Genomic DNA, 22,841 nt, shown 5'->3' on the forward strand with positions numbered 1-22,841 from the left:
ATAGAGCAGAACATCGTTCAGATCGATCGTCAATTATTGGAGGCTAACTTCAGAGAGCGTCTCCACATTTGTCAGCGTGAAAATGGACACCATCTTAACGATATTATTTTTCGTACATACGTAAGTCAAACTGCATATTCTCAGAAACTTATTTCTGCCAATAAATTATTTTTTAACCTTAAAATAGTGGAGTGTCGTTAATTTGTAAAACGTCAGTTTCCCGTAGCGGACCCTTTTCATATTATAATTATATAATATAATAGTTGTGTAATATAGTTATAACAATTGCATATAATAATAATACAATAATTTAATAAAAGCTGTGCAAGGTATTACATGTCTTGTCCGGCGATGCCGGGAAAGACATGTAATACCTTGCCAGCTTTTATTTAAACCAATTCAATTAAGTTTTCTTCATAAATTTAATATATTTATTTAGTCACACTGATAACCACAAGTTGATGCCCTATTACAGTCATCTTAGTTTATAGAAAATTAATTAGAAAATAAATTAATTATGTAGCGTGTGAAAAATCACAAATTTGAAAGGGATTCAAATTTAGAACAATTTGGATGAAAGACAGATAAACTTTCACTTCGACATAAAGACCGGCTTATTTTGTTAAGAATATGACCATTCTCCCCTCACCACCAAAGTAATCTTCTTATTCCTGAAAATAATTTTTAATCTGAATTAATTCATACTTATCTTTTAAGTAACTTTATTTTTATTTAAGAATCTAATTAAGAGTCTGTTATTCATCTAAAAAATCTGCCCTAACAAATTACCTTTGCATGATCTTCCTGAATTTACAGCATAAAGGATGTATAACCATTATAGCTGAAACAAAACTATATCAGCAAATTTTTTCAAATGAATTGAAACGTTGGAACATGTATTGATGGCCAACCTATTAAAACTGAACAATAAGTAGTAAATGATCTCGGAGTCTAACTGGGCGCGAACTTTGTAGAATTGTTTAAGGCAAAAGGCAAAAGGCAAGCTTGGGCTGAATAAAAGGCTTGCAACAAGACCATTTCAAAATCCAAATTCGTACAAGAGTTTGGATTTACAAATCCTCACTTACAAAACCTTAGTTCGCAGTTAACTGGAAAATTTCACTACCACCTGGAACGACCTACGAAATTAGATTGTGGAAATGATAAGAGTGTTCAGGATAATTTCTTACATTGGTGGGTTACAAATTTGGTTGGTAATTAAGCTTCTCTGATATCCGTTGGCGTTTGGATTTGCCATCCTTGTCCAGCAGAAGAGACATTTGACTTCACTTTTTTTGTAAAAATATTCAAGAACTTATACTATACCTGACAGTGTCTCAGTCAGAACCCCAAGAACTAATTATAGGAATTTCTTTCTATTTAGTTAGCGGCTATTTATTATGTCTCCTGCCTCCGATGCGCTTGATCACTGAAGAATATTAGAAAAATAAGATTGACTACTTTCGGAGTTTTTTACACAATACGTGCAAGATTATTTCTGTTCATAAGCTAAACATAACTTTAATTTTTTTTTTATTTTAATTTGGCCAGCATTATATGGTCTTTTTGCCGTTTGTTTTTATATATATATATATTTTTTATTTTTTTATTTTAATATTATGTAATTTTCTTCTTTTCTATCCAGCATATCAATGGGCTTTTGCTATTATTTTGTAAAAATGAACTTTTTTTTCCATAAGATTATGGACATCGACTGCTAGGGTCCATTAGCCGGGTCTCAATCAAAATATTAAAAAAAAAATATTTTTCACAACATTTAGTGACCTTTTTTAGCTTCCGGGACTATCGTTAGGTATTGATTCAGAGGATGAGGTGAAATGGCAATTTTGTAGCGAGTGTGACATGACTGGGATTCGAACCCGAATGAGAGGCCGAGACGCTACCAGCCACGCCAGTGACTTAGACAAAAGAATAGTCTTAAAATCCATTTCTTAAAAAATTCTATCTAAAGAAATGTTGTCAAACTTATCTCAAAATAGCTGTAAAGTCACACAATTATTAAACACTCATCCTCACATTAAATTCGTCACAAAGTACAAAAAAATATCTATCCTTATTTTCTAACTCCTAGGTTTATCCTCAGGCTATCCCATTTTACTTCTTTTCTCCATTCTCCTGACAGCCTCCAGCTCTGATTCCAAGATGTCATTACGTAGGATGTAAATCACATAGGATATTTTCATATTTTGCTGCCGGTATTAGATAATACCGACCTGGATGTGGGTGATCATTGCATCAGAGTCTAGGCTGGATACACTCCGCGCTAAAATATTTGGAGTGGCTAAATTACTCGTTCTTTCACGTAAAAGGCCTCGCGTGCTATTGTGGGCTCCGTTGTAAGTCGTCCAATATCATATATTTTTTAATATCTTTATTTCTTGCTTCCCTGAATGCGGATTTTTTCAATTTGTAATTTAACTTCAGGCTTCCTCTGAATTTCGGATTTACTTTCCTTCAACTAGGAACTGGTCCAAGGATCATTACCTTGGTGGAAAAAGAAATCTTTTGTTTAATGACATAGCTGTTTTCTTACTGGTTTTGGGCTCTCTTCTCTGGTAATGTCCGGTTAAGTGTTTTTGTCCGGTTAAGTACTCTACATACTGTTGTTACTTTTGCCTAACCTTGATGATACATTATTAACGATTTTATTTATTGCTTATTCTTTTTTAATTTGTCGTTCATCTTCTTTCATCAAACTTTCTCATTAACTTAGCTTTACTTTTAATACTTTTCTTTTTTTGGAGCATTTGGTAAAGAAGATTTTTTGTAAATTTAATTGCGTAACATTCAATTTTTCTCTGTTTGTTAGTCTACTATTAACTTTAACATTATTATACTAAATAACTAAACATTATTATTCAAATACGGATATTTCTTATTATTTAAATACAGTTTTTTGCCAAATTTTGTTGTAGCTACGCGGTAAGCGACACTTGTATGACGACGCAGGACTGTCCGTGTTTTTAACTGAAGCTAAAATTATCTGTTTACTATTTTCTTTATATCAACTATTTATTTTTATTTGTTTAGATTTTTTTCCTTCAAATTTATTATTTAAAAAATAAATAATTAATTTTTTTCTATTATTTTTTTATATTGTTTATCTGACTTCTTTATTTTATTCTTTTCGCTTTTTTTCTTAAATAGTTTGTTATTTAATACATCGTAGTCCGCAGACCCTGTTTTTTATATACAAATTTTTTTAATATTTTTTCTGGCTTCCTTGACAGAATAAGAAGCGATACCTGCCGGTCTGAATCCATATGCACTAAATGCTTTTTCAGCAACCAGAAATGTTTTATTTATAGTTTGAGGTAAGTGCTCGCTTTGCCCCTCAGGTTATCTCTTCTACTGTTGCAGAATTTTTGATAGATATAATCCCTTTCACATTTCAGTGACCGAGGCTGATTTTGCAACTATTGATAATCCTGAGAAATAGTCAGAAAGCATTCTTTTGCATCTTCCTGTGGTTCTTTAAAACAAGGGTTACTGTATGTTGAAAATATGTCTGCAGAGAACGGTTTGGATTGACCACGTAATGAATGATTTAAAAATTTTTTATCAGGATGTCAGGAAGTATTAGGACAAAAGCGTATGAAGTATATAATACGGTAATTGATCGTCAGTATATGGTAACTGCACTCACTGAAACATGGTTAAGTTATGAATTTAACTGCTGCAATTACTTTTCAGATTGCTATATCGTTTTGTCTGCTGTCCAGGAATTTTCGAACGCGCAGCTGGAGTACTGGTAGCAGTTTACGTGCTTCAGAAGGTGGAGTCTGTTGAGGCGATTGTACGGTTGGAATTCCCCATTCCTGGGAGAAAGAATCTGTTGTTTTGATAACAGTATTTTCCTCCCTGCTTGGGTAGAATAAATGATAATATAGATTCTGTACTGTTTGATATTATCATGTCGGGGGATTTTAATGCAAGCAAATTTTAATTAGCAGGATCGTTCATGCATTCCTAAACTTCTATGCCGTGCACAAGATCAGCTTTTTGAATTTAATGGGACTGCATCAGATCAACGTAGGTGAAAAAGGGAGTTTAGTAAAAACCGACTTAATAATGATCAATTATTACAACACAAGGGTTGGTAACATTTTGATTGCATTCTGTCACCAGATGTACACCATAGCCATAGTTATATATGTTGGACTGGTGTCCAATATCCAACACACTTGGTGGAAGCATCGATCTTAGCAGCAATCTTCAACTGCCCGTAGCTCGGCTCAGACTGATGCAAAGGAGCCGGCAGTGGTAGAGGTTGTGATGGTGGGGGAGGGGCGCAATCGCACGACGCACAGATTTGGCTACTCCTCCTCATTGTCATTACCATTAGAATTAGCATTATCGGTATCATTTTTATTATAAAGTAACTAAACTTTTTATCTTTATAAAAGACTTCTTTACCAATAATATACTATATCTGTCAGAGTACATTATTCCAGTAATGATAATTATTGATATAACATCCAAATCAAAAAAGATTCATTTTTAGGGAGTTAAATTTTACTATTACATGTAATTTTTATCAAATTAAATTTTTTTACATGTAGTTTTTATCGAATGTAGATTATTTACCTGTTTTTTTTTCCGAAGTTAAGTCTTCATCTCTGCTACTTTCAGTACTGGACGATGAGCTTGAACCTGTTGAAATATCGATTATTAAAGCATCATTAGTTGCCGTTATCTTAACTCCATAAGGAATAATTATTGTCATAATTTTCAAATCAAAAAATACTTGAAAGTTAAAATTTTACTGTTACAAGAGTACAATTTTTTCTTAAAATTATTCAATTTTCAACTTTTGTATAATAAAGCCGATTTCTTAATTCATCTAAAACAGTTTTTATCAAATATAAATTCATTACCTGTACTTTCTGAGGATAAGTCTTCATCACTGCTAGATACAGTAGTGGCAGATAAGCTTGAACCTGTTGAAATATAGATTACTAGAGCATCATTAAGTTGCTGTTACACCTTAATGGCCTAAATTATGATAATTATTGTCATAATTTCCAAATCAAAAAAGGCTCATTTTAGGGAATTAAAATTTTACTACTACAATAGTATAACTTTTTCTTAAGTTTACTCAATTATCATTTTTTTTTTAATTATAAATTATATAATACACATAATTTATGATAATTATATAATAAAACACTTTTCTCAATACATCTAATTTAAAATAGTTTTTATCAAATGTAAATTCATTACCTGTACTTTTCGAGGCTAAGTTTTCATCTTTGCTTCGTTCAGCAGAAGTGGCTGATTTCCTTGAATTTGCTGAAATATCAGTTATTATCATTAGTTGCCGTTAACTTAATGCCATAAATAACTACTACTTGTTTCATTATCATACATTAATAAAAATAATTTTAAAAAAGTTACATTGAGATTTCCCGTTAGAGTAATATTAATACCACAAACCACTTTGTAACAATTAAAGTGTTATCATATAGTTTATTTGATTTAGTTTCTTTTTGACAGTGGCTGCAAAAGTCAAATAAATGCCTCTAATAACAAGCATGAACTATTTTTTGCAATGTTTAACTTGTAGAGTTTGTTTAAATGTTGTATTCGTGGTATAATCCAGGGATTGTGTTAACAAAGGATGTAATTTACAATTTTACCCACAATTCTGAATTTTGGTTTTGTCTAATTTAGTCTTACTACATTAGGTGTGTAACAAGATTAGTTCCTGGAGAATACTTAAATTGGGCAATCCATACATTGAGCCCTTTGCACCACAAAGCCATGTTGTTGGATACTTGTCTGCAGAAAGATCCTTCAGTGTAGTTTTTGGTGAAATTAGAATATTTTTATACAACAATCAAATTCTGTATTCCTCTATTTTGCAAAACAAGATGATTTATGTGATTTATCACTACCTTAAAACCAGACATACCTTTTCTTCTTAAACTATACTATTTCTTTATTCTATGATAGCTTACATTTCCAGTAGAGCTCTGTTTCATTGGCAATATTCGAATGTCAATATCATATGTTAATTTTCAATGTCAAACAAGGTAAACATTAACTTTCCTCTATTATTCTGGCTGAGTTATTATGGTATTCAGCAGCTGAAACATCTGGAGTTTCTTATAATATTTTAATGTAGGATAATTTTTCAAATCTTTAAATCCATCAAACCACACCTCTACTGACACAGAACACTTCCTCAGTTGAATATCATAGTTGCTTTAATATCTGCAGTATCGACAACATTTTACAAGTAGATTTCTGATCAAGAGATTACAATATTACATTTGGCAAGTCCATTCAATTAAAATTCTTTTCTACATTCAGGATGAGACTTTACAAGTCACGTTTATGAGTCAATAGTTGTCTCTAATGTCAACAACACTAGTGTACATGATTTTTGTTCCAAGAGTAGAAATAGGTGTACTTAACTCACTTTTTCATCCTGTTTTAAAATATGTATTAGGAATTTCTCTTACATCCATTGATTTTCTGTTATCTTAATTTTTTTAAATATTTTAAAACATTTTTTTGTCCATTGTAAAGTCAAGCTCCTAGAGCATTGTAAATATGATGGAACCAAATGAGCTAACTCAAAGTGTAGCATACATTCCTCAGAACGATGCCAGTTGTGAGATAGTAGTGAACCAATAAAAATGTCATTGTGAGTGTTTTTGTGTCTGAATTATTGTGTATTATATATTTACAACTTTATTTCTTTTAATTAATCGTTAGTTAAAAAATGCCTAAAGTTTGTTAAATCATCCTAACAATTTTCATGTATGTGGTGAAGTGATGCTTAAGTCCCAAAGGCGAAACCTTACTCCATTAGTAAAAAAGTGTTATATGAACTTTATTCATCAGGGAGCAAACAATGGCCTAGGCCCCACACATCTGTTGTTAATTGTGTTCTAGGCTTTTCACTACATGGAAAAATGGCACATACCATATGCCATTTACTGTCCCTATGATTTGTAGGGAACCCAAAGATCATTCTTCTGAACTGATCATTCTTTAATATCTGCTTAACAAATATTAATGGGATTATGTCAAAATCAAAGCATACAGTAGTGTATCATAACTTGCAATCTGCAATGAGATCAGTTCCACACTGCGAATAATTGCCTGTACCAAAGCCACCAAAAGCCTCCAGAACATGTGACATTAGATGAAGAGAGCTCAAAGTCTGATGAAAGTAAGGAAGTAATAGAAACAGATTCTGGTGATACAACTCTTGATCAAAGCAGTTCATCTGAGCCTCATTTACTGACTCAAGAAAATCTTAACGATCTCATATGAGATTTAAAGTTATCCGATAAACAGTCTGAAATGCCCGACGGAATGTTCTTCATAAGAATATAGATATGTACTTATTGTAATAGTCATTCTGAATTTAAAGGCTATTTTTCTTAAGAAAATAGCTTAGTGTTTTATAATGACATTTCTTCTCTTATTGAGACACTTTGTAATGAACATAACCCAACAGAATGACGCTTGCTTATTGATTCCTCTAAAGTTAGTTTAAAAGCTGTGCTTCTGCTTAATGGAAATAAATTTCCATCACTATCTGTGGCTTACTCTGCTAGTATGAAAGAAACATATGAAAACTTTAAATTTATAATGGAGAAGTTTCAATATGCAGTGTATGAATGGAATATTTGTGGCGATTTGAAGATAATTGCACTTATTCTTGGTCTGCAGCTTTGTTATACAAAGTACTGTTGTTTTCTGTGTGAATGGGATAGTAGGGACAGAAAAAAGCATTTCATTAGAAAAGAATGGCATAAACGCAAATCACTCATAACTGAACTGAGACTAACTAAAGTGAGTCAAATGTTTGAATATTGTGTAGTTAAAATTGCAGAAAGTATTAAAATCTTTGAAATTATAAATGCATCTCTCAGAAACCTTGCATGATGGAGAAAAATCAATATCATATATGTATTCATGAGAAAAAATACTATCAGAATCACATATTTTTTTCCCGAAACAAAAAAAAATTATTTTTTGCTCCCCAATTATTCTAACATCAACTGCAATGAAAATTAACTCACATAAAATTGTAATTATTTTTCCTGAACTGTCAGTAACTTTTCTGAAAAGAATTGAAACTTTCAAACAGCTCAGGTAAAATAAGAAAACCAATTATTTTTAATTCCTATTAAGGAATTAAAACTACATTTTCTTAAAAAATACTGTATTTGAGTAGTAAAACACGGTAAAGTGAAATACTGTAAGGATGGAAAAAATTTTGTTGGAAGGAAGGGAAAAACTTTTGAAGTAAAAAAAACGTGTTGAAATATATTGTGGTAGACAATAATAAATATACCTTTCTTTTTGGGATTCTTCAATAACTTAATAAATTAAGGAGGCCTATAAGTTAGTATTCTATAATTATTGTATAATGGTTATATTGTTTAAGCATGTTGAATTTATGGCTTTTATGTACTGTAAAATTTATGGTCAATATCTTTGAATGTGTATCTAGTTAACTAAAATGATAAACCAAGGTTGATTCTGAATTTGTATTTCTGGCTGTGGGAGAACATATCATTCCCCTGATGTCATTGCTGAGAATAGGTTGATTCAAAGGTTTCATTTAATTTTGATCTGTAATTTTTGTCCTCGTTATTTCCTATAACTACCAAACTTGCTTTTGACTGAGGAGCGAAGTTCTTCAATACAGAACACAAATTTTAAAATTACAAATGAACTTCTGCGCTACATAAAGGCTTACATTCAAATAATGTTTTCTATGGACTTCCTCACACATATATTTATTCCATGAAAGTCTAAATTTCATATAAAATCTATGTCTACAATTGATTATTGCTTCATGAATAAATAATGAATGAACAACTATTAATTGTGCATGTTTAAAAGATTGCGTATGTGTTCCATGTTTATTTATCCTGGTTATTTCTTTAACAACTTTGTAGATCTTTTTTAGATCTTGTTTAGATATGATCTTCAAAATAGTATTGAGTACCATATATGAGAAATTATCAGTTCATCATAAAACTTCTCTCATCAATTTATTACTATCAAACTTTGATAGGGAATCTGAAACAAAAATATATAAGCTTATTCTTTTTTTAAATATAATTTACATGCTCAATCCAAAAAATGTTATAATCAATAAATATATGTAAGAACTTCACTAGTGATGACTTCCTTTTGTCATGGATAGAACATGTAACAATCAATGAAATGATATAAAGAATGATTAAGAGCTAGAAATAATCAATATTACTGACAGTAGTAGCAAAGTAAAATGACTAAGCATAGAAGTGTGGATACAATTAGGATATGCTGGGTTAAGAGCCTTTGAAGGTTGTTTTCAATCTTAACTGAAAGTCTTCATGGAGCTTGAACAAAATAATGATAGTCATGATGATAGCCAAAATCAGAAACAGATAAGCAGAAGAATAAAAGTAATTCTATTGTTGGTTGAGATTAGAACTTTTGATTATGGTGATTTTATAAATATAATCTAAATTTGAAATGAGTTATTAAATTTTATTTATAATTTCTCTCATTTAGTTGGTTTTCAATTTTTATTGCTTATTTATTATATTTTTTATTTTGTGTAATTTTTCAATTTTCCTTTATGTGCAGTTAACAATAAATTTGATACCTATGAAGAGATATCAAAGGAGCCAAAATTGAAGGGTATATGAGGGGATTACATAAAATTATTATGTAGTCTATGGTAATCTGATTTGTAACCTACTAGTTCTTGGACAGGAATTTGCTTTAAACCAGTGTAGGAATTTTTTACATCAATTCCGTAATTCTGGAGATCATTGGACAAATAAACTCTGCTCTATAAATTGCAAATATATATAAATTAAGATTTATAAAAATGTTAATATTGTGTATTATGCAATTATTAAATTAAAAAAAATTACATACTTATCTATGAATAAAATATTATTAAAACAATTGAATTAATTTATTATATAATTCAAAAACAAAATAAAACTTACATTGTTTAGTTTTCTTCATCTTTTCAAGCTCACCAACCCTAAAATTAAAAAAAAAAAAAAAAGGTTGCTACAAACTAAATAATAAAGTAGTTCATATAGAATTGTATAATAAAACAAATAAAACCTGCTAGGTAGCAAACCCACTATCTCTGAAATAGTGAGTATAGATAGTGGATAAATAGGTAAACTGACAAAAAATAAATTACAAGGCATGTAAATGTAGGATTATTGATATAAAACATTATAGGAATTTTTCTGGCTACAGATATAAAGGGTATTGATGTGCAACTTTTTGAAAATCCTAGCAAAAAAAAAACAGCTCAATCCATTAAAAAAATGGATGAAAATATAACAAGAAAGAAAAAGTGAGGGAAAAATAAATCTAGAAAAGAAGAACAAAGCAGTAATATAAATCAGAAAACGTGAAAATTTCATAAATATACAATTAACTTTTTGTTTTCTATGATATCGGAATATGACTTTATAAACGCAATAGCCTCAACTGGAAATTCAGTTTTCAATCTGAGAAGACAATATTAAAGAATTTTTCATTTCTTGTTCAAGTGACAAAATTGTCTTCTGTAACTCGCCCAAAGAGATAGCATTACATATTACTAAAGAAGCAGTATGTAAACATTTTACAGAGTATATTTGAATATAATGCACAATACCCTTTATTTCTTTCATGCAAATTTAACTACTACAGGGCATGGCTCTGACAACAAGAAAATTTATATTTCCAAGATGATATAACATTGCTAGTAACTGAAATTATTAATGACTATAATAGTTGTACAAAGTATTATAAAAATACCCTCCATCAAACAAATTAAAGGAATCTTTAAAAGAAAGAAAAAATACAACTTTGCTTATACAAAAATTTGTATAGAGGATGCTTCATGAACCAAATGAAGATCAACAACTTATTTTTTCAGCATTTGATATTGATGCAGTCTTTGAATCCTTTTTGTTTGTGGTGCCAGTTGAAAAATCCTTCCTTCCATCTGAGCACCTCATCACACCATGTACTGCAGTGTGATCAAAAAGATGATTAGTAAAAATTATTCTATCAGCATGCATTGTGATCTATGTTGTTTAATTTAGTTGTTTTAATTTAGTTTTTTGGGTAAGTAGTTTGCATACTAGTATGAAGGTAAATGGAAAATGTTGCATTAGACTTCAACATTTGGGAATTTATCGTACATACCTAACCAAATAAGTATGTATGTTACAAAATGTGAGTATATATACAGCACATGATGTCTGTTAGGGATGGTAGTTTTCTAAGAAATTTCAATCCGGGTAACCTGACACAACATCTGACTGATTATCATTATCACACAGGATGTTAGATTGAAATTTATCACATTTCAACGGTTTATATCAAGAATTTTAATAAATGTTGGACTTGCTTAATTGGTGACACTCTCAATGACAAAACCACTAAATAATTTAGTCTCACTGAAAAGTTAATTTAAATTAAAGCATAGTTTAGAATGGCTGAATTCACTGACCAGATAGATGCTGCACACCTATAATGTTTAACTTTTGTAATATTGTTCAGTGATTGACATTTTGGCAGGAAGGGTGGTGTGAGACCGGAACGTCACTAGGCGGGTGGTCTTCCTCTATGGGGTTGGGAGTACCCCTTAGCCACCCACCAGGTTTGTCTAAAGGTGGTCAGCTGATTTGGAAGTCGAGAGTTCCAGCGTTCAAGTCCTAGTAAAGTCAGATATTTTTTATATGGATTTGAATACTAATCATGGATACCGGTGTTCTTTGGTGGTTGGGTTTCAATTAACCACACATCTCAGGAATGGTCGAAATGAGACTGTACAAGACTGCACTTCATTTACACTCATACATATCATCCTCATTCATCCTCTAAAGTATTATCTAAACAGTAATTACCAGAGGCTAAACAGGAAAAAGAAAGTACCCCTTAGCCTTTGTGCTGTCGCATCGTGGCTTATGCCAACGAGGCCAGTCCGCGTGCTGAGACAGAGCTCAAAGTGACACAGGCATGTAAGGTATTAAGGTTGTGGAGTCTTCAGCATAAAATGGTTTTTAGTGCAGAGAAAACCACTATGATGTTTCTGAAGGGTCGTCTAGCCACAACTCGTTATCCGCGGGTTGTGATGGACGGTCTTCCAGTTAGGTACGTTACCGTTCAGAAGTATCCGAGTGTTATCCTTGATGAGAGGCCTCAATTCAAGATGCACCTACAGTTTGTAGCAAAGAAGGCCATCAATGGCTTCTTTTCGGCGTCCGTAGATCATCCATCCTGATTGAGGGTTGAATTATCGTACCATGCGAATTCTTTACAAAGGTGTCATAATTCCAATATTATAGGGATATTCTTTTGTGAGCCCAGTGTCTTCTATTGTTAGCTATTGTCAGTGGCTACAGAACTTGTCTCGAGAGAGGCAGACACTGTGATCGCCGGCATAACACCCATTGACATTTTAGCTACGGAACGTAGCAAACGTTACATTTCCATGAACGGAGGCCTTCTTACTTCTGGGCATATGCGAGAAATTGAAGACCAATGTTTTGACTCTTGGCAAGCTAGGTGGAACAATTCTTCTACTGGTAGATACATGCATGGTATTTTTCCAAATTCCTTCAATCGGCATATAACTGAATTCCTTTCGGGACATGGTACCTTTAGGAATAGTTTGGCTAGGTTTGGTTTGGTTGCCTCTGGCTGGTGTTTGGACTGTAGGGTCGATGAAACTGTGGACCATATCCTTTATGTCTGTCTCCGGGTACAAAGCTGAACGTACTGGAGTTGTTAGGGAACTTGAGAGAATAAACTCCTTCTTTGATCTGCGAGTCAACTGGTAGACTCGCAGAGATTGGACAATTGTGGCTGGCTTCCTCTGCTTTCTCGCCCTGCACAGGACAGCTGAGGGGATTTAGTTGAGTAGCACCCCGAGTGGCTAATCACCGTCTGGGCAGTTGATTGGCCGAAGGTAGGCGTATTGGTGGTGAGCCATGGTTAGTTAGAATTATGGTGATTATTAAATTGTATAAGCTGTCGGCGGAACAGCGACTGCACTGCTGAAGGCATTGGTTGCCATGCAGCCATGAAGTGTAGCGGCGTTATGATGAGGGCAGATTAGAATGAGCACACGATACTGTTGGCGGGATGGCGACTGCACTGCCGAGGGCATGGATCCCATACAGCCGTGAGATGTAGCGGCATCTCGACAATGGTTGAAGCAAGTGAATATCATGCGGGACTCTGCGATGGAGCTGAGTGGGAGTAGGAGGTCTGTCCGCCTCTCCCTGGTAGACCAGACTGGAGTCAATAAATTAACCTAAGTCTGGGGTAAGAACTAAAGTTGAGTTCAGTAAGGGAATTAGGACTAAATTTTGTCGTTGTAAACAACATATTGGTGGTATGATGTGTTTAAATTTGCCTCAAATCTCAAGACATTCACAGAAAGTGGCTCAATAAAAGTAGAACTAGGTGCAGGGTTTGTGCTTCCATGAACTCGGTTAGCTAGTTCAGAGGGAAACGAAATAGGACATTCAAAATGTCTGGACAAGACCTACAGCGAAGGCAAAGGTGAGTTTATAAATCACAGATGTAAATATGTCTACCAAGGCCAGGCTTATTACTATGAGATGTAAAAGTCAGAGGGCGATAGATGACTCCCGTTAAAGCCCATCAAGGCTAGGAATGGGGTGGTGTGGCGACCGGAAGCATCACAAGGCGGATGTCTTCCCCTACGGGGTTGGGATGTAGTACCCTTTAGCCATCATGAACTTTGCATGAATTTAAATGCAAAGGCATATTAAGAGGCCTTACAGCACCTCAATCACCAGTTTGGATTCTAATGCAACTCCCATGTAGAAAACAGTCCCCTGGTAATCCCAGAGGCATAACCAGAGTTGCTCCAATGAAAAGAAACAAAAAATAAACAAAGGGAATGAAGGAGTAAACATTTTATCCACTAACAGAGGAGCTGCATCTAATCAGGGTAGTTCTCAGAACTCTTCTCAAGAATTAAATGACAGCTTTCTCCTGAACAAGCCAGTAAAGAGCATCTACTCTTTACTGGTGGAACCTCTACACCAGGTAACTTTCAGGAAACAAAATCTATAAAGAATTCAAAATAAAAATAAAATTTATTTCCAATATCTTGTGTTTATTCCATGGCATTTAAGATATAAATTGATAGTGGGCAAAGTTAAAAAAAAAAAATTATGAATGTAGTTTCTAGTTGAATTCTGAAGGTGTTAATGGACAAAACTTACTGCAATTGATGCTACCTTAAATTTTAATAACTAACAAACTCATTTTTTCTATCATTAAGTAGAGAGAAAAATAATAGGTTACTTTAAAAATACTTCTTCCATTGTAGTACAGGAAACACCAATGTTACTTATACCATATTCCTTTGCTGAACTTTCCAAAGATGCAAAAAGACTAGCAAAATTACGAGACTGTTCAGTAGGCAAGATGAATGTAATTTGATTATTAACAATACGAATTATTTTACTGCCATGTACATTTGTAGACACTATTTTTGAAATATTTTGAATATGTTCTGTTTTACCAACTTGAAGAGTCAAGTAATAACCAGCTCCTGCAAAATTTCAAAAGATAATAAATCTTTTTCAAAAAATGCAACCAACTGACAGATAAATCTTAGTATAAAAATAATTTTAAAATATTTAAATACCAGTTAATTATGTGTCAGCCTAAATTTACTGAATAATTTATTTCATTCATTGATATTTATTTTCCATTTGTTGAATACTTTAGAAAATAAATTGTCAACACATTGTAAAATTAGAACTCAATGTCATTTGTTTGTAGTTTACATCTTTCTGTGCAGTTATTTTTACATGTCATCAAACTACAAATATGGCCTTTTCGTTGAAAGTATTCTATTACAGAAGAGTCAACATTGTTATACTTGAACTACTTAAATCAACAACTTGGATTCCTTCTCTTAAAGTAAAAAACAGAATAGAAAATCCAGAATAACCTGTCATAGAATTAAAAATACATACAATGTATACAATACAATACGTACAACATACAATGTATGTTGTGTAGCCATATTTTAATCCTCAGAGTGGGAGCTCTACAAGAGCTCCACAGTAAAAGAGCTCTACAGGAAAGGGAGCTCTATAGTAAATATGATCAGAATAGGTGCAGAAAACAAAAATGTAGCAGAAGTTGGATTATTTATATCCATATACCTTTGTACTTTCCCCACAAAACTATAATTTGGGAATCCTTGTCCCACCACATACGGTCAAGTATTTGATAGTAGTATATAAATAATTCTTTTTTCTTTTTTTTTGTAAATAGAATGTTTGTTAATACAGGAAATTTTGAATACTACTTCTATGTTTTAAAGAATTAATGTTTTAAATTGACATTTTATTGAATGATTCCATGTTACTTACAAACCTTTAACGTATTAGATAAAATTTTAATTTATAGTAAAATGTGTAAAATAGGTGTATTTAAAAATATCATTAAGTGGAACAATTATTATATAAATACTGTAAATAAAAATATGCAGATTTTTTCTTTACACTATTTCAACTTTTAATCAAATGATTAAAGAATAATAATAAATTTTAATGATATCTCAATCTACTTTTTAATTGCACTGAATTTTACAAATGATAAATAAATCAAATATTTATATTTGATTTATTTTTATATAAAAAAAAATAGCATCATAACCAGCTTTAAAAAATTAATCAAAAAATAAAAATAATACTATTCCATTCTTCTACAAAATGACTTATTTGTAATAATTTTGCAAAGTTTTTAAGCTGGTTTTGCTTTTTTAGGTTTATTTTTATTTAAAATACTTGTTGCTTATAAAAAATATCAACTGAAAAAATAAACTACAAACTATGTAAAATAAAGTATATCTGAGAAACTATGTAAAATGGGTATTACAAACCATAAACTGAAGCTATATGGAATATGGCCTACAATACTTTTTTAACTTAATTTTCCACCTAAATTTCTTGAACTTCATGTGAAGATACTAGAAATTATCAGTAAAACTTCAGGCAATATATTTATTATACGATAATAATCAGTACTTGAAAGCAAACCAATAAAAATATCTTTAGATCTATCTACCAACACAGCACCTACTGTGATCAGCAACCTATTCTGTTTAAAACTACCTGCAAATAAGTAGATAATAATATATTAACAAAATATCTGTGCTTTGTTAAAAATTCTTAATATATAATTTTTTAATTATATGTAAATTTTTTAATAATTCAAATACAGGAACATTTGACTTATATCTAAAGCCAAAAATAATTAAGTCCTAAGCCTAATTGCAAACAAAACAGAATAAACAAAATCACACAACAGATATCTAAGTTCTGGTGTTTATTTTTTTGCCCAACAGACCGTCAACCAGCTCATAACATCTGATTGCTGCAGAAGTCCAGCCCTTCTATCTTCCCTTGTGAGCCACCATGCACTCATCTCACACGGTCAACTAATAATCTCAAAACACTTGCACCAAGTTACTCTGATTAAAGATTTCTGCACCAAGTTACTCTGCTTAACAATTTTCTGACTGGTTAAGTCTAATGATTTGGTTTTCCCCTACCAGCAGAGAGGTTGTGATGGTTGAGGAAGTGGCTGTGATGGCAATACGTCTGTCTCTTCTAACCTTGGACAGCATCAAACCAATCAGAAACAATTTACTACTTTCCCTAGCAAAGTAAATGAAGAAAACCCTGTCACAAGGGTGATACTGACTGAGCAAAATTTGTTTTTCAAAACCATAATAATGCTTTCAATAGTAAAATAAATAACTGGTAAAAGAAAACCTTGCAAACAATGTAAATCAGATAACATAGATTGTCCTTTACAGAATTTGAAAGCTCTGCACTAGAAGAAATATTTACATTTATTCCTTAGTACTACAGACATAGTAGAAATATTTTCTTCTACTCCTAACTGCTTAGGATAAAGATAAATAAAAAAGATATTGCAATAAGAATAAAAAAAGCTCTGTTCAAGGGTACCCAAACTAAAATCAGTAAATTATATAATTACTCAACTACACAACACTGAATTAAAAATAACTTTCACAATCTAAACACACCATATACATTTTTCAAGTAAATAGTAGTTCCATAGCAGCAAATTCTACCATGATCCATTATTGCAATTCGATCACCAAGAACTTCAGCTTCCTCCATAAAATGCGTTGTGATGATGATTGTACGGTTTTCACGGAGTTCCTGAAAAAGTAATAAAATCAATTACTAAATTGTTTTTCTATATTAAGAAATGTTACTACATTTTGGACTACATTGCTCAATCCACATAATGAACAGTAGAAAGAGATTGTTCATTCTTGATGTAACTAATTAATAAAAAATAACATTTGTTTGAGGTTACAATGATTTTAATTTAGAGTTTTTAATAGAACAGAAAGGTTCGAATTCTTTATTAAAAGAAAATATTCCATAAATTTGAAACTAAATCATAATCACATATATCATTATATTTTCTTAAGTAAGTTAAATTAGATTTGTAAAATAAAATTTTTGTAATATTAATCACTAATACAAATTACACACTTGCTGATTAGTTAAATATTAATTATATTATAAAACAGTTTCTGTAATATTGCTGGAACCTTAATAATATGATTTAATCTTCTTTAGAACCACTACTTAAATTGGGGAAATTTTTATTTCAGTTAAGAAATGAGTTTCAGAATATAAATTAAACCAGTGCAATAAAAGGAACTCTGTCCCGACAACAGCATGTACTAATTTGAAATAAAATTGATCCAACAAAGTTTTATTCCAAAAATTAAGCCTTTTATGAATTGGGATTTTCTAAAATGTGAAGTCCATTTAAAATAATACATATATATTAAATTTCTGCAAGATCTTTGTACTATTTTGTTTGTAATATAATTTTTGTACAAGAAAATAGAATAGCTTTTTAATTCTTATTTATACTGAAAATGAAATATATAAATGATCTACTCCAGAAACATTTTAAATAATTTAATTATTTTTTGGTTTTCACTATATGATGTTCATAAAAATTTAACTCTTTGAAAAGAAATATGAAAATGAATACTTTGAAAGAACAAATTCTCACAAAAAATTCTAATGTAATTCATTTTTTTAATTAATAGCATATTAAGATTACCTATGTAATTGTAATGTATGTATTAATATTATTAACATATTGGGTTACACCATTGCCAGAAATTATGTGATTTATAAACAATTAATTTATAACACATTACTAACGATATCCTTACAATACAAGCACTCCAGGTTACATAAAACAAGGATATACAATCACGCTTCCAACAATAAGACAATGAAATCCATTATATTAAAAAATACAAAAATACAACAGCTTATGAATCTAGCAATATAGATACAAATTTTTAACCCCGTTTTTCTTTAATGGTAGTTACTTTATTGGTTTTAATTAAAACTTGATAAAATTTGATTATTATAGGACTATCTTAATACAAGATCTATCTTTTTTAAGATTATCTTTAAAATGCAATAATTTAATCGAGTCTAGTTACAGTAGTTATCAGTCAATTGCCTCAAAAGTGTAAAAATCTAAAATTATAAAGTAAATAATTTTTTTAAAACTAAAATGTATTATTTTAGAACTACCAATAAAACATTCCAAAACGCTCGTCTTGATTCTGGATCTAATCCTGAAGATGGTTCATCCAATATAAGTACCTGCAAAATAAACAAAACAAAACAAATTGTCTTCTATATACTTCTAACTTAAGCACCATGGTAAAAAAATACAAATATTGATTGTTTTATTTGTTATTATTAGCTGAGATCATGACATTTTGCAGTAAAGATGATGAAAAATAATTAATTTGGTAACAAATAAGCAAAAATAGAAATCATATTTTTTATTCACAATAAAATCTAATCAGTTACAGTTTTGATCATTGACAGTAGCACAATGTCATTTAAGTATTTTTACTATTGTTATATATATATATATATATATATATATATATATATAAATGAATGTTTGCTTGTTTGTTCCGTATGCGTTTCTACATCATTCATCCGACTGCGATAAACTTTTGTGAGTTGTGCGCACGCCCATCTAGGTTTCTCAATTAATTTGGACCCTCTAGCTGACATTGGAGTTCAGATACTTCAAAAAATTGTATTTATGGACCAATTTGGTTCATATTAAGAATATATATTAGTTACATGAAAAGAAAAATGTTTTTAAAAACTGTACCAGCTATGTGGCACTGGTGTCAAGATATTTACGAAACAAACAAATATACAAATAGACTTTATTCATTTATATATATATATATATATATATATATATAAAAGGCAATGTTTGTATGTGTGTCTGCTATAGAAAAAAAAAATAAAGAGAATCGATTTACGCATGGGGAAAAAGGGTGAAAATAGAAAAAGGGAAATGGGAATTAGAAAAAAGTAAATAAAGAAGAAGTAGGGGAAGGGAAAAGGAAAAGAAGGAAAAAGGAAGAAGGGCAGATGCGGAAAAGAAGAAAAAAGGAAGAAGGAAAAATGCGGAAAGGAAAAGAAGAGAAGAAGGGGAAAGGGGAAAATTGGAAGGTAAGAAAGGGGAAGGAAACGTGAAGAAGGGAAGGGGAAGATGAGAAAAGAGAAAATGCAAAAAAAGGGAAAGGTTAAATTTTGTGAAGTTCCACGATGTTCAGTTTTTAATGTTTTATCAAACTTTCATTTGCGTTCATTTAATCTATATTTATACATATACTCAAATCTAGCAATGACAAAGCATTGCCGGGTCAGCTAGTAACTGATAAATGAAAAAATTATTCATTATCTTGATAAATGTATCAATGTTTTCAGTGATATAGAAAACACCAAATACCAGAAGATCTTAGAAAACAATAACACATCATCTTTAGTGTAATTGAGAATTTGCTGACATCATAATAAAGATAATTAAAAAATCACCCACTGTAAGTAGAACAGTCTCTTTAGTTTAAGACTTGGTCATGAAAATATTAACTTTTTTAAGAATATCAGAAATAACTAGTGATACAAATATTGTTATTTGTAACAAAACAGTCTAACAAAAAGTTAATAATGTAATATTTTAATTAGAGTTATATTATAGCATTACAATAAAATCTGTTGTTTTCTTTAGAAAGTAAGATATTAATTTGTGTTGCATTACACTCTGTTGCAGTCTTCTTATGACATGATGCTTGAAAATAAATGGGGTTCAAGCAACAATAGTTGGAGATTCCTTCTCAGAGAGTATGGAAGTTCATTATACAGCTAATCATGGAGGAGAAAAAGATATCACCAGCATTTCAGGAGGCTTGGCATGCTGATACAGAACAGTATAATCAACTAAATGAAAACAGCAATGGGGAAAACACTTCACTCCTTACATTTTCCTTAATAAGAGTGGCACAAGGATCCTCATTATTACACAGAAAGGCTGTATCAATTTTAGGTGTCAATTTTAATTCATATCAGATGACATACACCCACCATGATTATCCATATATGCACACTGTGTGTGTGCGTGCACATACTATTTATATAGAATGTATCACTAAGTTCTCCTGGGACCTTTATAACCTATTCATGAAAATAGTGGAAAAATATCATATAAACAAATGTCCTAAAATTCTTCGTCTGCGAGTTACAGCTAGTGAAAAATTTTGCTTGTATTTCAGCTATCCCAATGAAATGAGATCATACTGAAATTTTTAGGACTTAACAGTATAATTAGCGATTTCTTACAGTTTTTGATCTGAAAAATCAAATAAATTAGGTCTCAAAACCATATCTGCAATAATTTTTGAGAAACCTGGGGTGAAAACCAACAAGTTGGGGCAAAAATTCCTGTTTGTTTGACGTACAATAACTTTGTTATATGGGTAAACAAAACTTTTAGAGAACTTAATTCTGAATAAATTTGTATACAATAAGTTGAATAAAACAAAGAAAAGTTAGAAAAATTCAAAACTGTTAGAGGCTGTACCCTACACCAAAGTGCATTACCCTAGACCTAGACCTAGTGCACACCCTACACCAACGTTCCAGTTTATTATAATGTTAAAAAATTAAACAAATTACTTGGCACGCTTCTGTACTGCTTTTTTGCTCTCTTTAGTATTTAGGGATGTCCTTAAGTTGCTCAGCTGTATTCATAATTCTGACAATTAATTCTTCATTGGAATTCATTTTTGTTTTGTATTCAATATTTTTCATTCATCCCCAAACACAAAAATCTAAAGATGTTAGATCAGCGATCTTGGTGGCCAGGAATGTAGACTTCCACGACCATCCACTTCTCAAGCAAATGAATAGTAAGTGGAAACAGTGCAAGAGAAGTGGGGAGGTATGCCAACGTGCTGGAAGTATACTTTGCTTCTCGGTGCTAGAGGAATATCTTCAAGCAGCTGCGGCAATTCTTTTTGAAAAAAGTTCAGGCAGACCTCAGAGTTTAAGTGGTCAGATAATATGAATGGTCCAAACTGCTGATTTTGAAGAAGGCGGCACCATACATTGACACTAAATCAATGTTGAAAATCGCTTTTACCATTTCATGAGAATTTACTTCTGCCCATGTATGCTCACTGCATAAGTTGATGCCATCTCAAGTGAAATTTGCCTCGTCGATGAACAAAACATCCTTGTAGAGTTGTCAATTTGTATTCGTTATTGTATATATTATGGATTATTGTAAAAAGCAATAAAATTGTTGATGCAGTACGTTTTAACTCATTTTGGAGTTAACACGATTTTTCCGTCATTGCAACTTTGAATGGTAAAGCTTAATAACAAACACCTTAACAGAAAAATTGGTTTCACCATTGTTTTTTTTAATGTAAAATTTTAAATCGAAATTAAGTATCTTATTTATAACAAATGATTATAATGAATTCAATATAAGTTTAATCTTAATTTTTAATTTTTATTCAATATGGCACATCTAAGATGGCAGACAAAAATTAAAAACCCACCATCATAATGCAGATTTTTTTAAATATGTAGAACCCCATTTCTTTCTGCCTTCAAATACCTCTCACATATTCAGTATAAAGTTATTTCCATACTTAAATATCACTTGAACATATTTATATTTTCAAATTTATATATTTTAAATTATCCAAAAAAAAATAATAAAAATAATTTAAACATTAATGTAACAAAATTTTTATATTATTTATTTATTACAATTATTTATTTATTTGAATTGTAATCAGTTTTATATGCATTTTAGCAACAACTTTATGGGCTGTATTTACCAGATATTATATAGGGGAGTACAGTGTACGATTATTTTTATAAAAATATGATTTATTCATTAATAGGGTTACAACATGGAAATTTTGGTAAACTCTAAAACTAACATTTTAAAAGCAAATAGTTTCATTTACGCAATTTCTGTATTTTCTGGGCCTAACTGTCACAAATTTTCCTGAGATCATTAACTAAAGTTAAACCATGGTAAAGTTCAAAACCAAAGACAGCATTGTTTGTTTGTTTATTGATTGTTACCATGAAAATAAAAAAGGTAAGTTCTGCTTTCTATGTAGTAGTATGTAAGCTCTTTTATAGTCAATCAGTACTCTTTGAAGTAAAATTTAATTTAGTCTTATCACATGCCTAAGACTTAAGTTGATCTTTCCAGTGAAAAGACATAATGAAGCTGATTTTGATAAGTTTCTTAAGTGTTTTGAAAAAATTCACTTAAAGGATTTTTGTAATATATTATAAATACTTTTTTAAAAATTAGAATCTTGTGAATTTAGTCAACAATAGTTTAAAAGGAAATATATTTGTAAAAAT

The 22,841-nt window shown here is 30.9% G+C and overlaps 1 protein-coding gene across 1 annotated transcript in view; it reads right to left on the reverse strand.

The window, feature by feature from the left end:
- Positions 1–475: 475 nt before the first annotated feature.
- The window catches only part of LOC142320988 (phospholipid-transporting ATPase ABCA3-like), a 33,079-nt gene continuing 10,713 nt past the window's right edge, over positions 476–22,841 (reverse strand). The window contains exons 5-12 of the mRNA XM_075358988.1: positions 18,669–18,740; positions 17,114–17,252; positions 14,347–14,596; positions 9,999–10,036; positions 5,245–5,313; positions 4,899–4,961; positions 4,609–4,674; positions 476–671 (exon numbers count right to left, since the gene is read on the reverse strand). Of these exons, the coding sequence (XP_075215103.1) occupies positions 646–671; positions 4,609–4,674; positions 4,899–4,961; positions 5,245–5,313; positions 9,999–10,036; positions 14,347–14,596; positions 17,114–17,252; positions 18,669–18,740 (723 nt within the window). The 3' untranslated portion in view covers positions 476–645. The remainder of the gene's footprint in view (positions 672–4,608; positions 4,675–4,898; positions 4,962–5,244; positions 5,314–9,998; positions 10,037–14,346; positions 14,597–17,113; positions 17,253–18,668; positions 18,741–22,841) is intronic.

The sequence above is a fragment of the Lycorma delicatula genome, chromosome 3 (assembly GCF_047948215.1).
Source record: "Lycorma delicatula isolate Av1 chromosome 3, ASM4794821v1, whole genome shotgun sequence".
NCBI lineage: Eukaryota > Metazoa > Arthropoda > Insecta > Hemiptera > Fulgoridae > Lycorma > Lycorma delicatula.